Source organism: Chenopodium album, chromosome 19 (genome assembly GCF_948465745.1).
Source record: "Chenopodium album chromosome 19, dcCheAlbu1.1, whole genome shotgun sequence".
Classification (NCBI taxonomy): Eukaryota; Viridiplantae; Streptophyta; class Magnoliopsida; order Caryophyllales; family Amaranthaceae; genus Chenopodium; species Chenopodium album.
Genome location: NC_137852.1, coordinates 3455856 through 3470209, shown reverse-complemented (window position 1 = coordinate 3470209; position 14354 = coordinate 3455856). Strand labels below are relative to the sequence as shown.

The window sequence follows — 14354 nt, the reverse complement described above, 5'->3', positions numbered from 1 at the left end:
ATCTCACCAAGCAAGCTTTTTTGTATAAACTATTCTCTTACAAGGACTTCAAAATGAGGGAAATATCTGAGAAAGGAGATGAGCACATTCTCCACCCGATTTAACATCGATAAAAACATTTTCAATGATGTATACAAGTAAATTTTCTAAGGGTGACAGGAGCAAAATTTGCCACCATACTAGCGGTCTAGACAAAATAAAAAGAGGTTGGAAAGACATCAATGGAGCAGAGCATATGGAAGAACTTCTATGTCAATCTGAATACATCCTTACTGGAACATTTGTTTCCAACAGGAAGCTACTGATCTACAGCATTATCCGACAAAAACTTCTTCATTGTCTCGTACGTCATGAAAACAATGCCTACACTGGGGACAACCTTATAGAATTCAGGGAGAATCCCTCTGTACAGTCCTTTAAATCCTTCTGTCCGGATAATATGCTTAAATGTACCAAAAATACCGGTGTTGTATACACGTGCACGACCACCAGCTCCTTCCAATTGCATCCTTCGTCTTACCAAATCAATGGGAAATATTGCTGCAGTTACAGGAGAGTAACATCAGTGAAGTACAAAATATAGCTCATTAAGGTTTTCGGCACAAGATATGTAACAGAATCAAATTACCAACAAAGATGAAATGAATAGGTGGCAGTGATCACCATTACTTGCCACAATTATACAGTAGAAATTGCTAACTAATGCCCAACACATTGGAAGAGGACTAATCATATTCTCAACACACAAATCAAAGCTTCATGGAAATAAAAAGGATAAGCAAAGCAATAGCGTAATAGATGAACTCAAAAGACTTGGCCTTTTATGTACACATCCACCACAAAGGAAGCCTAAGTGAGAAGCATACCTCACAAGAGGAAGCCTCTCACATTTGGCATAGGAGAACAGGTTTCAAATCATCTGAGACTGGTGCTTCCCTAGAAAAGGGACCAACTGCAATGCTTGATAGACTTTTGAAGATGAAATTAATCCAAGCAAGACCCTTTTGAATCAAAAGAGTCAATAAAATTCAAGTATTAGGATTTAGGAATTTAAGATAAATTCTAATCTAATTCCCTGCAAAATCATTTGCAAAAATTTAACAACTTCCTGGTTCCTGGCTCTAGTGTCAGTCTTGTTAGACATTTAGTGCAGAGCCAGCACCTCAGCCTGTTTCTCTGCATCAAAAGCATAATAACTAGAAGTATTAACTTCTCCATAATACGCAGGAGTATCTAAACAACAAAGTTAAAAATATCTAACTAGTCATCCAGAAATTTCTCTTCCATGCTGGCCTTCTCTACAATAGATTCAGTACAGTTTTCAGCATTAAAAATAAAAAAGGGAGAGAATAATAGTTAATGTCAAACATTGGCAGCCATACACGTCATTGGAAAATAATTCAAGTACGGCCAAATATCATTCCAGATTGACGATCAAGACCAAGTGCGAGCACCTACACGTGTCAAAGTGACAGGTGCTCCGAATCATTCAGATAACACATAAGATGAGTAGATGGCTATAAACAAAAAACGAAAACTACTAGCTTCTTAACGTAAATTTAGATTCGCTCACCAGTGGATGATGCAACACCAGATATACTTCCACAAGCAAGACTCACAAGCACAGTGGAATCTTGCGGCCTGTGATCCAAAAATATGGAAATAAATCAGTTATACATGGATAGTTGAAAGACAGGTATATTGATATCATCATATAGTGAAGTTAATGCATTAAGCACCTCTGCAACTGCCAATGAGACCTCAAAGTCTCGTATACAGAGAAGCTGATCGCTATATTTGGCCCCACACTCTACAAAGAAACGTTAGAAAATCAATTGTTTAGAGGAACATTCTTCAATAGCATAGCTTAGATGTTGGTCAGATAAGAATGAAGGATTACCAAAAGTGTTGCCCCAATCCCTTTATAAAGACCAAAAACGCCTTCTTCTTTACTAATGGTACGTAGTGCATGCCATATACCTTTGTAATACGTCACATTTGTCTGCAAGAATGTCGAATAAAGTTATAAGACATAAGGTAGAGTTTCTAAGATGGAAAACTGATAAATACAAAAAAGAGAATCGTGAGTGATTAAACATTTGATCAAAATCGATTGACTACACTGGTTTCCAAGCCAACTGATCAATATAAGCAACAGCCATGCAGAGACAAAAGGCAAAACCACGACATTTTAATGCAACTTCTACTTTTAAGGCAACACTTCATCGAGAGTTCAAATAATCGCATAGTAATATGACAAAGCAGAGAAACAAACAGATCACTTTTTATTTCCCAGATTTTTCAGATCACGCGCTCTGATTTGTCTTGCTTACTTCCTTTTCAAACCAAGAGCTAGTAAAAGCTCATACAAAAAGATAACTCAAATACGGCACAAAACGGGTAGAAGTGGGTCATTTGGAATGATGAACCCAACACGAGATTAAGCGTGTTAAATATGGACTAAATATCTCAACCCGAAACCAGAACATTTAAAATGCTCTTTTAAATAGGTTGTATATGAAACTGTGCGAAAACTCACCACACCTAGCTCATCTATTAAAAAAGTCAAAAATTGAAAAGAAAAAAAAGGTAGCCTTTTTAAAAATCCTCCCTAAATTAAAGAATTTGGCTGGAAAAAAGGCAAAAATTATGTGTTCATATAAATAATTGACATTTTAATTCAAAAAACAATTTATTTTCTGTTCTTTGTTTTCTACTTATAAACTTCAAAATATTTTATATCTGACTTAATGTTTTGATCCTGAGGGGTAAAAGAACCTTTCTACTTTGAACATTGGAAGTATCTTGTATCTGTTGGAGTGTTGGTTGGCAAGAAGTTTAGCGTAATTGTTGGTCCCCAGAAAGCCAAAGGCTATAGGTGTTGGTGTATTACACTGTATTGAGTACTAATATCCATATCAACAAATAGATAAAGCATAAAAGCAGTCCAACAGTTCAGATGAGAAATGAAATGAAAAAAAAATAAATAAAAAAATAAAAAAAGCAAAAACAGATATGGATGATTGAGGAAATGAACAACAATATCTTCATACAACAAACAAGATAATGACCCAAATAATAGAGTTTGGCTGAGGAAACTTACTTGTGCAGCAAGCCGTGTCCTCACCAAATCTAGAGGATAAGTAGCAGCTGCAGATGTTACTCCAGCTAAAAAGCCACCTGTCAGCCGCACAAAGATATGTGCACCTATATTTTCACTACTACTTTCTAATCCAGGAAATGACTGCAGAAGCTGCAAGCAATATTAAAAGAAAATGTCAGATCTACAATCCAGCACCCTAACAAGTATATTAGTGTGGGAATGTGTAGTTAGCTTATGAAACACGGATACCAACATTCTTATATCGTTCGTATGAATAGAAACTGACGGAGGAATAAGGAAGGCGATGAGCTATTGTAACCAAGTTTCCTTTCCAGAAGGCTCTTAATCCTTCCTCGTGCATAATTCGTGAAGCCTCCTTCCAGATGCAAGCTTTCTTCAATGTTGCTACATCTGAGTGCATGCCTTGCACCTGAAAGCAGTACCATGTTAAAATAATTGAGAAATTGACAAGTTTCTGAGTTGCCAAATCAAAACAGCTAAACTATTAATCTTAGCTGAAACGAAGTACAATCTTAGAAGTCTAAACAAACACCTCAAAAAGGACTAAAGACAAACAATAAATAACTAAATACCTCTTGTGAACTCTAATTAGAGACAATTATAATAAGAACATCACCAAGTAATAAAAATCCATATTGACGACACATTAGGAAACGAAAATTCACAGATCACCACTACCAGCTGTCAAACCATACACAATAAGAAAAAAAGTAATCATCACTTTACTCTGATTAAAAATCTGAATTAAAATAATCCATTGAATCTTTAATCAATAATCACAAATCAAAATCACATTCCAGAAACAACTAGCTACATTGGGCAGCAACATAGTTCATTCGGTGTTCACTGGTCAGATAAGCATTAAGGCAATGTTCTCCTCCAATTTACTTAGACTTACTTCAACCAAAATAAGTATCTTATCCTCCGATAAAGCGAATTCCATACGTTCAAAACATACCCTCATAAATTCGATCAAAATAGGTTCCGATGTTAAAAATAACTTGGAGAGAAGACAACCTAAAGTCTAAACTCCCGCCAAACGTTCCGGCCAACGTTGTACTCAACTTCCAACTGACTAATTTAACATCAAAAAAATCCAACAATCTACATTAGGTTCAACTCTATCATTTATCAATTAACACAAAAAAACCCTTCAAGAAAGGAAAATTAATGAATTCAACATTTTCACATACCCAACAATAACAGGGCAAGACCATATCTTCCCTAATTGTACAGAAAATCAACAAAACCCACAAATTTCATCTGTAACCCTTCAAATTACATAAAAAAATAAAAATAATTTCAATCCTGAACCCTTCAAATAACATAAAATTACATCAACCCATTACCAAAATCAACAATTCCCACCTTTCTGAACCAAACCCAACAAAAGGGATACCCAAGAACATTGCAAAATCAAATTGTGACCTAAAATATGAAAAACTTTGAGATTCTCTTACCTGAAAAAGAATGGTGAGACGAGCAAGCGGTGCGGTGCAAGTTTTACTAACGGCGCCGGCAATTCCGCCGGCAAGAAGCTGAGAAACCGTCCCAATTTGGGCTTTCTGTTGTTGCTTCACCTGTACGTAATTACGCGCACATCCATCTCTTTGTCCTCCATCAACGACTACTCCTACCCTCGCTTCCGTCTGCATTACGAATCACTTTCTCTCTCCAAATTCAACAAAATTTGGGTTTTTTTATTAGATTATTCAAAACGAAAAGAAAACCCTAGTATTTATTCATAGAATCTAGAAAAATTAAAAGTTTTGAAGAGATTTTTTAATGGTGAATTTAATTTGGAATTGGAAAGTATAAACCCTAGAAATTGAAAAATGGCTGGTATAATATTTCTGCGTGGTTTGAACGAAGGGGTGAAAAACCAGGTGATTTGGGATTTTATTGAAGGAGTAAAACGACGTCGTATCTAACTCTAAACCGACTAAAACACACTTTTTTACTGCTCAAGTTACTAGTTAACTAAGGTTAATTGAGAGAATATCTTAAAAGAAGGGTTAAGCTTAGAAGTGGAATATTCTTCAATCACTATCCTATTTTTTCTAAATTTAAGATAAACTTTTTATTATGGTGAGGTTTAACATTAAATTGATACCATAATAATTCTATATAAGTCGGTGGTGAGGAGGAGTTGAGTACAAGGTGGGCAAGCTATATCCACACGCTCCCCATTCATACTTAAACTCCAATCACATAAGATATAACAAAACTCTGATTTCGTTAGAATTTCCACCTTACATTAATATCTTCAATTAATTTTTAAAAAATTATCAATGTGAAAATATATATCGAGATAATTAATCTAATAAATCGTAGGAAGTATTTTTTAATTCATTTATCATCTAGATCAACAAGTACTTTCTCATTTTTTTTTTCTAAGATGTAAATTAGTAATTTAGTTCTCTGTATACTTGTCTTTAGGGTAGATCAACCATTTAATATATTTGTCCCATTTTCTCTATAGTATTATTTTCTTATTTGTTTTTAATGACTTGCATAATTCTCAATTCTATATATGAATTTTCCTGAAATCTAACAAGAACAATATAAAACAGAGAGATAAAAGAGTACATTTTTTGATAGCTCTAGCAATGAAAAGAAGAGATCAAATTAATTGAAGAATCCATGAAGATTGATCATAGATAAGAATTAAGATATGAGATAATCGTGGATTACAAAGGAGGTGAGTAGGACCGCAAAAAAATTATGGTACACATAAATTCCTTGATTAAGACTGCTTGTGAAGGGTGGATGACCCAAACCCCATAAGTTCTTGGAGCCGACGATATCCTCTCATTCATTCCAATTATGAGATCAAGTTGTGATTTGTGAATCACCACACCAACTTAGAACGTTATCCAATCATCGATATCATGGTCAATTCTCGAATTTTATCCTGTACAACATAACATAAATTGTTTAATGAACTTAGGGCCTATTCTCATTAACTAAACTGAACTGAATATTTTATAAGAGAAGGAAATTAGGAGCTGAATTGAACTGATTTCAACGTAAGAGAACAAGGTCTTAATGTTGTGATTAAATTCATCGCATATTGGAAATTGACATCAAGGCCGGCTAAGGCCCTGTGCAAGCTGGTCCTCAGCACAGGGCCCCAATGGCCCAATATATTTCAAGGGCCCCAAATTGTAATACATTGTATAAGAATAACATTTGTAGCAAAATTTTGAATAGACATAGTTATTTTGTTACACTTGGTTGCGAGGTTCGAATCTTAAAGCAGTCAACCTCTTTAGCACAGGGCCCTCAATTTGTTCAAGCTTTTTTAACTGTTCAAGCTTTTTTAAAAACAAATTACCAAAGGTATTAAACACCAGAAACAAGATTCAACAGCAAGTTTACCGTGTAGGATGAGTGGATTACAATTTACAATCAAGAAATATTGTGTTGTGGGTACCATTTGTAGTTTTGTACAATTTGTGAATGCTTATCACGTTTTACAGCTAATTGACAAAAGACTGATTATATATTTGTCTACAATATTTATTACTCATTTAGTCAAATATTTAAGTTTACGATAGCTACTAGTAATTTTCAACCAAACTCATGTTTCACGATGTACTATACATCGTATAATGCTGTGATAGTGATACTGCCTAACAAGTTCGTATTAAGTCTCGGCCTGGGTTCGATGCTTGAGATCGAGCATAATCGTATGCTACCTATAAGAATGAAAACAATTCTGAACGCGAGTTATTTAAACTCAATCTTATTCGAGCTCTTCATGCCATTAGAGTTGGACCTCTTTATGCCAGACGGTATTTTCACAATATATCTCATACAAGAAGTAAAGCACAAGTTTCGAGCAAAGGAAGATGGACATGCAACTATGCAAGTCAATGGATTATATTCTACAATGCTAAACATGGAAGTCATCTACAAATTAAACACAAACTACACATGCTCAAACTTTTGAGCAATTTGAATTCTGAATCTAGTACAATTTCAGGCACTCTCAAGATTGAGCATGCAGTTACATCAGTTTTCCTTGGACAAATATGGGCAAATAATTCCGGAGTTCATAATATGAGATTTTAATTATGCACTTTCAAGAGCCAAGATCAATTCCTAGAACCATTAAGATTATCGTTTGGCAAGCCAAAATGGTACGATTTGCCCATGATTAGACCACGACAACCCTGTTGTATTATCTTGATTGCTGCCTATAGCAGAAGAATGGCTTATATGTGCTCCACTATGACTACCTCCAACATCGAGAACCTGGTTGTTTGGAAGACGGTTGCAAAGCATGCTGAACTGTTCCTTTCCCTGCTCTGCTCTCGGAAATGCTTCAATCTTACTGCGCTTACAATGACTATTATCCTGATCTCTATGTGAGTACGCAATCTGGAAATCCTTCTCAGATAGCTGAGAATGTACTGAAGTTTGCTGCTCAGTCACTAAACTGAAGAATTTCGGTGTATCTTCTGCCTTGGAGCATTGAGTTTTCCTCTCAAGCGCGTGCATTTCTTCCACCATCGGCTTCCACAGCCTCACTCTTGCATTGGTGAACCAATTCGATACCTGTACAATTGATATATGAAGACCTCTTCACAAATAAAACACTACTATAAATGTCGTAAACATGTAAAGAATGTTGTTTCTTTTATTTTCAAAGGGGACTTTGATGTTGAAGGGAAGTATTGTAACTTGTATATCCATAGCTTGAAGCAAGGCAATACTCGAAAAGTGCTAACCTGACTTCTTGATAGGCCGGTCTTCTGTGCCAACATGTGCTTGTCAGAATCGCTAGGATATCTGAAATAATGAATTCAGTGCATACTAGCATCAGTAAACAAGATCCATGAATATAATCAATGATAGAAACTTGGAGCTTCTTGTTTCATGAGGTAATTGGGGAACAAAAAACGTAATTTCTTACGGGTGTAGAAAGTGCTCAAATAGCCAATTTCTCAGAACAGTGACAGCTTTATCAGGAAATCCTCTTTGGGATCGCCAGACAGGATGTTGGAGAAAGTTCGGAGATGGACCTTTGTCTTCTGAGCAGGACCCTGGAGTACGATCACTCCTGGTGTCTACGCTGCTAAAAGCTTTACTAGTAACGCGAATTTGATCCAGAATGGCATTCTTTAGGCACTGGAAATGCCTAAGCATGGCTCTAACAGCAAAGCATAAAAATGGGGCAGCATTTCCAAGACCCGCAACAGATTCAAATGATGAAACAGCTGATTGCATTTGTTGGCAGTACAGTTTATATCTCTTGTAAACCTAAGTCAGAAAATAAGGATCAACATTAAAAAGAGAAACGATGACAAACAGGACTGAACCATGCTGCATGCATGCAGTAGTTTTGGTACACAAAACAAACATCAAATTGATGCAATGCAAGCAAACCATATTTTCATCCCAGATGTTTTTTTCTTGGGATAAATTGCACAAATACTAGACTATGGGACCATAGTCATAACTCTCACAACCCCGTTTAGCTCAGTTGGTAGGGCGCAAGCCTCTTAGCTTGTGCCGATTATTTTCCCCAATAACCTCCTTTGCGCTGAATTCATATTACATGCTGATGTTTTGTTCATGAACTGCAACTCTTGGTTTTATGTCACACATTTCACAAGTTCACATGACATATTTCCATTAGAATTTTCTCAATTCGTATCCATCAAAATTTCTCTTAGACAGAAAGCCCGTCTAGCTCAGTTGGTAGAGCGCAAGGCTCTTAACCTTGTGGTCGTGGGTTCGAGCCCCACGGTGGGCGACTATAATGTTATAAACATAATTCTAGACAACCTTTTTATAAATAGCTACTAATATATCTAATTCTTACTTTTCTTCAGTAAATTACAGAATTACATCAGGTTCAGTAAAAATAACAAGCCCGTCTAGCTCAGTTGGTAGAGCGCAAGGCTCTTAACCTTGTGGTCGTGGGTTCGAGCCCCACGGTGGGCGCTCTTTTTAACAAACGGATCCTTGAACAACTAATACCTATTTACAATTTTACATTGCAAATTCTTAGCTACTACTACATGGAAAAGGCAAGAAGCATGGGACAGATCATCACTTCATTATCACTAACGGTCAGCTCAACTTTCGTAATCCTATCAAATACTTGCACACTTAAACTTAGACCATTTACCCATTCAAACCAGCAATAAAAGGCTCCATAAGAGATACGGAGTAAGTAATTAACATACTCTAAAAAGGTAAGAAACGCTTAGAGAAAGGTGAAGGTAATTAACATCGTTCTTATTAAATAGTTGGAATTTTGAAGGTAAAAAAAAGGCTCAAATGACTCACCATCCTCTTTGATAAAATTCTTAGCAACTTGAAATCATACGAAGTAGTGTAATTTGAAGTAATATGGTCACAAGTGACTAGAGATGTAGAACATGGATAGACCTTAATACGTGTCATAAAGAATATGCTTTTTAAAAGCAAAAGAAACCGATAAGGATAGTTCATCCGCTAAAAAGACAACAAGTCACCCTTAAAATACAAGAGAGTCACTATCGCCTCATTATTGGCACATGGCTCCATACATTATTTTTTTTTTATTTTAACACACAAATGACCTATGCATTACATCTTTAACTGATGGTAGAAGAATTCATCAATAAGCTTCCTTTTTTGAAGTACTTACTTTTTCTTAATCAAAATCTAGGGAAGTAGAGTTATGGCACTTTACATTTTGCATATTTGGTTCCCCTAGTCTATCTTTAGGTTCAAAGCTCTAAAGTATGAATTGTGTCATGCAAATATGGAAAATCTTACCTGACTCACTAACCTTACTATAAATAGAAAAAATAAAGCTTATACTTTACATTCTCTTTAACTACAGAATAATTGATGCATAGTAGAAGGGGTAAATAATACAGTAATTAATCCCTTAACAATCAAATAGAGCTAAAAAGGAGAAGCTACATTTTTTTAATCATAAGTACAGTAAAAATAATAAATTGGTGGAAAAGGGGTAGAGAAAAGACATAAAAATAAACATTAAAAAAGATAGGAGGAAATGATTTGATTAATAAGTTTTGACAAGACTAGACATCTTTATGTCTCACTGCCAGTGCAGCAGAGAGAGATATGATTAATAATAATAAATTTAACCACAAGAAAACCCAAACTACTGCCCTTCCACAGTGACAGCAACTATCAGATCATCAACTCATCACTCTCATACATATCAACATCTACATATGAGTATATCACCAGATAACTCCAATTCCCATTATCATTTTACGGAAATTGATTTTGGCACACCTTTATGTGAGAAGAGCATAAAAAACTTTACTCTCACATAGGAGTGTGTCAAAATCAATCAATTAAGGGTGTACCAAAATCATTTTCCCCCTTATACCTGTAATCTCATTTTTTCTAACCTAGAAAAATTTACTCCAGTTCTCCAAACGCTTTTTTTTTTTCTTAAATTAAGGAGAAGGCGTGATACCTAGCCGAAGCCTCTCACAAGTCAACAATTTCCCTAACACTAGATTTCACATAATTATAATAATACCGTTAAACAATAAATATCTTTATAATGTATTACAGCGAATACCCCACCCATTATACTTTTGACGATTTTTACTACACAAATTAAACTATTAATATCTTTAATTTTCACATATACAAGTTGAAATGCTACATAAATAATGCATTGAAACAATCCAAATAATATCTAATGTGAATATTAAGTATCTTATAGACTCGGATAAAGTCATGGTCAACATAAAATAATTTGACCCAAAAAATGAAATGGGACATCCATCTTTTACAATAGCAAGAAAGTAATTATCCTTTTTTTGAAATAACTCAATAATGCATGCACATAAAAAATTAAGGAGTACATTATACCCAGCCCATAATAATTCGTCCAAATTTAGTTGTTTCAAATCTATGAATCTATCTCAAATATAATCACAACTTTTTAAGGTTTTTTCAGCGTCATACACGGAGTATATCACTAGTTCAACTTTCACTATCTTGGACTAAATATGCCTTGAAACTCAAAAATATCAGAAAAAATCCTATGTTTAAATTCTCACTTTCACTTTTCACCTAAAACAAACACATTCTCACTTTCACTCAATAACACAACATTTAGAAAAAATAACACATATATAAATCATGTTAATTATATTTGTACATAGTAATAAGGATCACATAAAATAATATTACTCGTTTCCCCTAATATATTTAATTATTTATATACACTAACAAGGACAATAAACAACTACCAACATAATTAAAACAATGCATGAATAATTAAAAACAGATTAAAGAAAAAAGCACACTAATAATGTAACTTGAATTTAAAATAGCTTATAATAAACGTAATTGTACGGAAGAGTACATGAGTATTAGCAGTGTAGATAGTAGTAGTAACAGACCTCATGAAGCATAGATACGAGGTTAAGATTACTACATCGGAGTGACAAATCATCATCAGTATCATTAAACAAGGTTCCAGAATCTTCTAGAATCTTATAAGGCCCTTGCTTCTCGAAGGAAACTCCACTCGCACGGGAGAATTCTTCGAGAAGTTCTTGGGCAGGCCGGAGGAACCTAGATCGGCCCAATATAGAAGCGTAGCCCGTAAATGGGCCCACTGGAGAAGGAAGGTACGCGCGCGCGTGGGCTGATGAGGAAGAAAGGGATAAATTAGTTGATGCGGCTGCCATTATCGGCGGATGATGATCAGCTGATGAAGAAGCGGAGGAAGTTGGGTGGAGGACTTGGAGAGGGGAGAGGAAAGGGTGGTGGTGTTGCGGGACGACGATATCGTTGATATCGTCGTTCCGAGGGTTGTGGGGGTGGTAGCGGAGTTTGTGACGACGGCTTTGTTGAGGGACGTGGTAAGGATCGTCGTCCATGGAGGAGGAGGAGGAGAGAGAAAAGGGAAAATGGAAAAGAGTGGAAGAAAATGGAAAGAGTTAATTTTTTGAGTGGTTATATGAAAAAGAAGGTAGGAGAGGGAGTTGATGATTTGATGGGGAGGTAGGCAGATGTATTTGAGTAAAGGGGAGGGGAACTGTTCTTTGCTATACAAATGGACACTCATACAATCATTTTATTAACCTATCACTCTACCGGGGTTTATTATCCATAAATGTAGAGCGTGGCTCACTTGATAAGACTTTTATTCCGTATCTTGTATCTTAGAGGTTTATTAAATGAGGGTATTTAATTGGGAGTAGGGATTCTCTTATCTTTCTTTCTGCTTCTAAATATTTGACCCCGCATATACAGAAATAAAAAAGTCTACAAAATTGAAGTTAGATTTGACCAGATCAAACAAATCAAATCAAACTATCTTCGTATGAAAAAATAGACTAAAACAATTCTGGCTAGATCAAGTTACAAAAGTTCAAATCAAACCGAATCATAACTTTTCTAAAAATTAAAAATCAAAACACCTCAAATAAAGAAAATGGAATATAACCCTAATCTCCCCCTAAAGACTTCAATGAACGTTCAAAAACCACTCCAAACATCACAATGGATTTATAATTGTTCAACACTAATTGATTATTTATACTATGACTTTGTAAATAAAAATTGTAAAATACTTCCAACAAATCTATGCATATGACTAAAAATAACATACACTAGTACTTGTATAGTTGTACTTCATATATTTTAATATTTGGTTTTGAAAAATTCAAATCATTTTTTTCTTACTCCGTAATATGGTAAGAAGAAGGTCCATATTAGAATTGAAATGTAAGGAAAAATCCTTTTATAAAAAATGTGTTTATTAAAATGCGACTTCTAATTTCATGTTTGAAAGTCAGAGAACTAGTGAACTACTCAATCCTCCCATGAAGAATTCAATTCATACGGAGTACTAATTAAGGTGTTTCTAACCTTGATATAAAACTATGTTCGTATTTATTTAACTAGTACAATAAGTAAAAGATGCACGTAATGATAAAAGGACAATAGAGAAAGATTATGTCATGATATATGTAGGTAGGTGTTATAAAGAGAAAACTAGGTAGGAGAGAGAGAAAGGCATTAAGTTGACTGACAGACAGATGAGTGATGGGACTAATCAGCAAAAAATAAGATGGCTGGGTTACGTTGTGGGTAACTCCACTGCATTACTTACATACCCAACTCACCCTTTTTTGACGTAACTTATTTCTTAACACTACTTGTATCCTCTCCCCCATGTGTTTGAGTAGTGACTAGTGACATCCAATTCAATTTTATTTTATTTTCTACTTTACTGTTTTACTCTTGTTTTTTCTACGTACTTTCTTCACCCCTGAATTTACGAGGGACTTTTATTATTCGAAACCCACCCCCAAAACAAAATAAGACAACATATGGGTTTTTTCACAAAAAATAAAATCAAAGGAGGATTTATATCGTCAACAATTAATTAAAAGCTTAGATTAATGATTAGAGTCTCATTATTATTGTTTTTATTTATAAGATGTACATCAGTATATTACCTCACTTAGATCTCCTCACTTGAGATCAAGGGTGTAGCCGTGTAGATGCAACATATATAGAGATTTATGTACAACGTTAGACCATCTATTTTAGAAAGGATACATGAATCAGATATAAATATACGATAAATGTATACATTTTTTTTTCATGCTAACTTCTGATGGTATGTCAACAAATTTTTCAACAATTTAATTGATAACTAAATGGTTAAAAAGCTACATATGTGATTGGTTCTATATATATGGTATAACATACGAAACTTGTAGTGTATATAACTCAATTTACTAATGGTAGGAGTCAAATAAATAACTCGTAGTTATGATGTTGAGTTAGTTAGCTTGTTATTTATAAAACATCATACAATTTTATATTAAGGTTAAAATCTAATATAAGGACTAGTGACACAAAAGGTCACCTTGTATCCTTGGTGAGATGTTCATTCTTCTTTTGTATTTTGTATTCTCAAATTTAACATTACCACCAAAATAAATCTCGTAAGTACTCCTACATATTTTCTTTGAGACATGTATACCCTACGTCTCCACTTATGTCACAAATAAAAAACCTACGTAGCATAAGCCCAAACTTAAAGTTAAACAATCAGGTTAACTTCAAAAGCCCGTCTAGCTCAGTTGGTAGAGCGCAAGGCTCTTAACCTTGTGGTCGTGGGTTCGAGCCCCACGGTGGGCGTAGTTGTTTTTACCTTTTTTGTCTTTTTATCAAAAGCTAGAAACAAAATACATAATAGTATAATACCATAATC

General features: G+C 34.8%; 2 protein-coding genes and 3 non-coding genes across 7 annotated transcripts; 3 read left to right on the top strand and 2 right to left on the bottom strand.

Annotated features, from left to right (window-relative positions):
• Nucleotides 1-67: 67 nt before the first annotated feature.
• On the bottom strand, nt 68-5193 carry LOC145595096 (uncharacterized). 3 transcript variants are annotated; one of them, XR_014102912.1, is made up of 8 exons: nt 4585-5190; nt 3357-3533; nt 3104-3253; nt 1901-2002; nt 1740-1810; nt 1574-1641; nt 867-1176; nt 403-540 (listed from the first exon to the last, which is right to left on the bottom strand). XR_014102912.1 is itself a non-coding variant. In XM_081651454.1 (7 exons), the coding sequence occupies exons 1-7, from the start codon at nt 4777-4779 to the stop codon at nt 299-301; spliced, it is 1005 nt and encodes a 334-aa protein (XP_081507580.1). In that variant the 5' UTR covers nt 4780-5193; the 3' UTR covers nt 68-298. The 3 variants fall into 3 exon arrangements, 1 of the variants encoding a protein (XP_081507580.1); XM_081651454.1 differs by lacking the exon at nt 867-1176 and having other exon boundaries at nt 68-540; nt 4585-5193; XR_014102913.1 differs by having other exon boundaries at nt 867-1641; nt 4585-5188.
• Nucleotides 5194-6921: 1728 nt separating this feature from the next.
• Nucleotides 6922-12061, bottom strand: LOC145594804 (BEL1-like homeodomain protein 9). Its single transcript, XM_081651136.1, has 4 exons — nt 11521-12061; nt 8046-8392; nt 7861-7921; nt 6922-7687 (listed from the first exon to the last, which is right to left on the bottom strand). Exons 1-4 carry the CDS (start codon nt 12001-12003, stop codon nt 7247-7249), a joined length of 1332 nt encoding a protein of 443 aa, XP_081507262.1. The 5' UTR covers nt 12004-12061; the 3' UTR covers nt 6922-7246.
• On the top strand, nt 8816-8888 carry TRNAK-CUU (transfer RNA lysine (anticodon CUU)). Its single transcript has one exon. It is a non-coding gene; the product is annotated as a tRNA-Lys (tRNA).
• On the top strand, nt 9007-9079 carry TRNAK-CUU (transfer RNA lysine (anticodon CUU)). The gene has a single exon. It is a non-coding gene; the product is annotated as a tRNA-Lys (tRNA).
• Nucleotides 12062-14208: 2147 nt separating the features above from the next.
• On the top strand, nt 14209-14281 carry TRNAK-CUU (transfer RNA lysine (anticodon CUU)). The gene has a single exon. It is a non-coding gene; the product is annotated as a tRNA-Lys (tRNA).
• The last annotated feature ends 73 nt before the right edge of the window (nt 14282-14354 follow it).

Coding starts and splice junctions, on each gene's coding strand:
- LOC145595096 (XM_081651454.1), bottom strand. CDS start 4,779: ATGCAGACGGAAGCGAGGGTAGGAGTAGTCGTTGATGGAGGACAAAGA. Junction 3,534..4,584: donor GTCTCACCATTCTTTTTCAG/GTAAGAGAATCT, acceptor TACTGCTTTCAG/GTGCAAGGCATGCACTCAGA. Junction 2,003..3,103: donor GGACACGGCTTGCTGCACAA/GTAAGTTTCCTC, acceptor ACATTCTTGCAG/ACAAATGTGACGTATTACAA.
- LOC145594804 (XM_081651136.1), bottom strand. CDS start 12,003: ATGGACGACGATCCTTACCACGTCCCTCAACAAAGCCGTCGTCACAAA. Junction 7,922..8,045: donor TTTGAGCACTTTCTACACCC/GTAAGAAATTAC, acceptor TCATTATTTCAG/ATATCCTAGCGATTCTGACA. Junction 7,688..7,860: donor CCGGCCTATCAAGAAGTCAG/GTTAGCACTTTT, acceptor TCAATTGTACAG/GTATCGAATTGGTTCACCAA.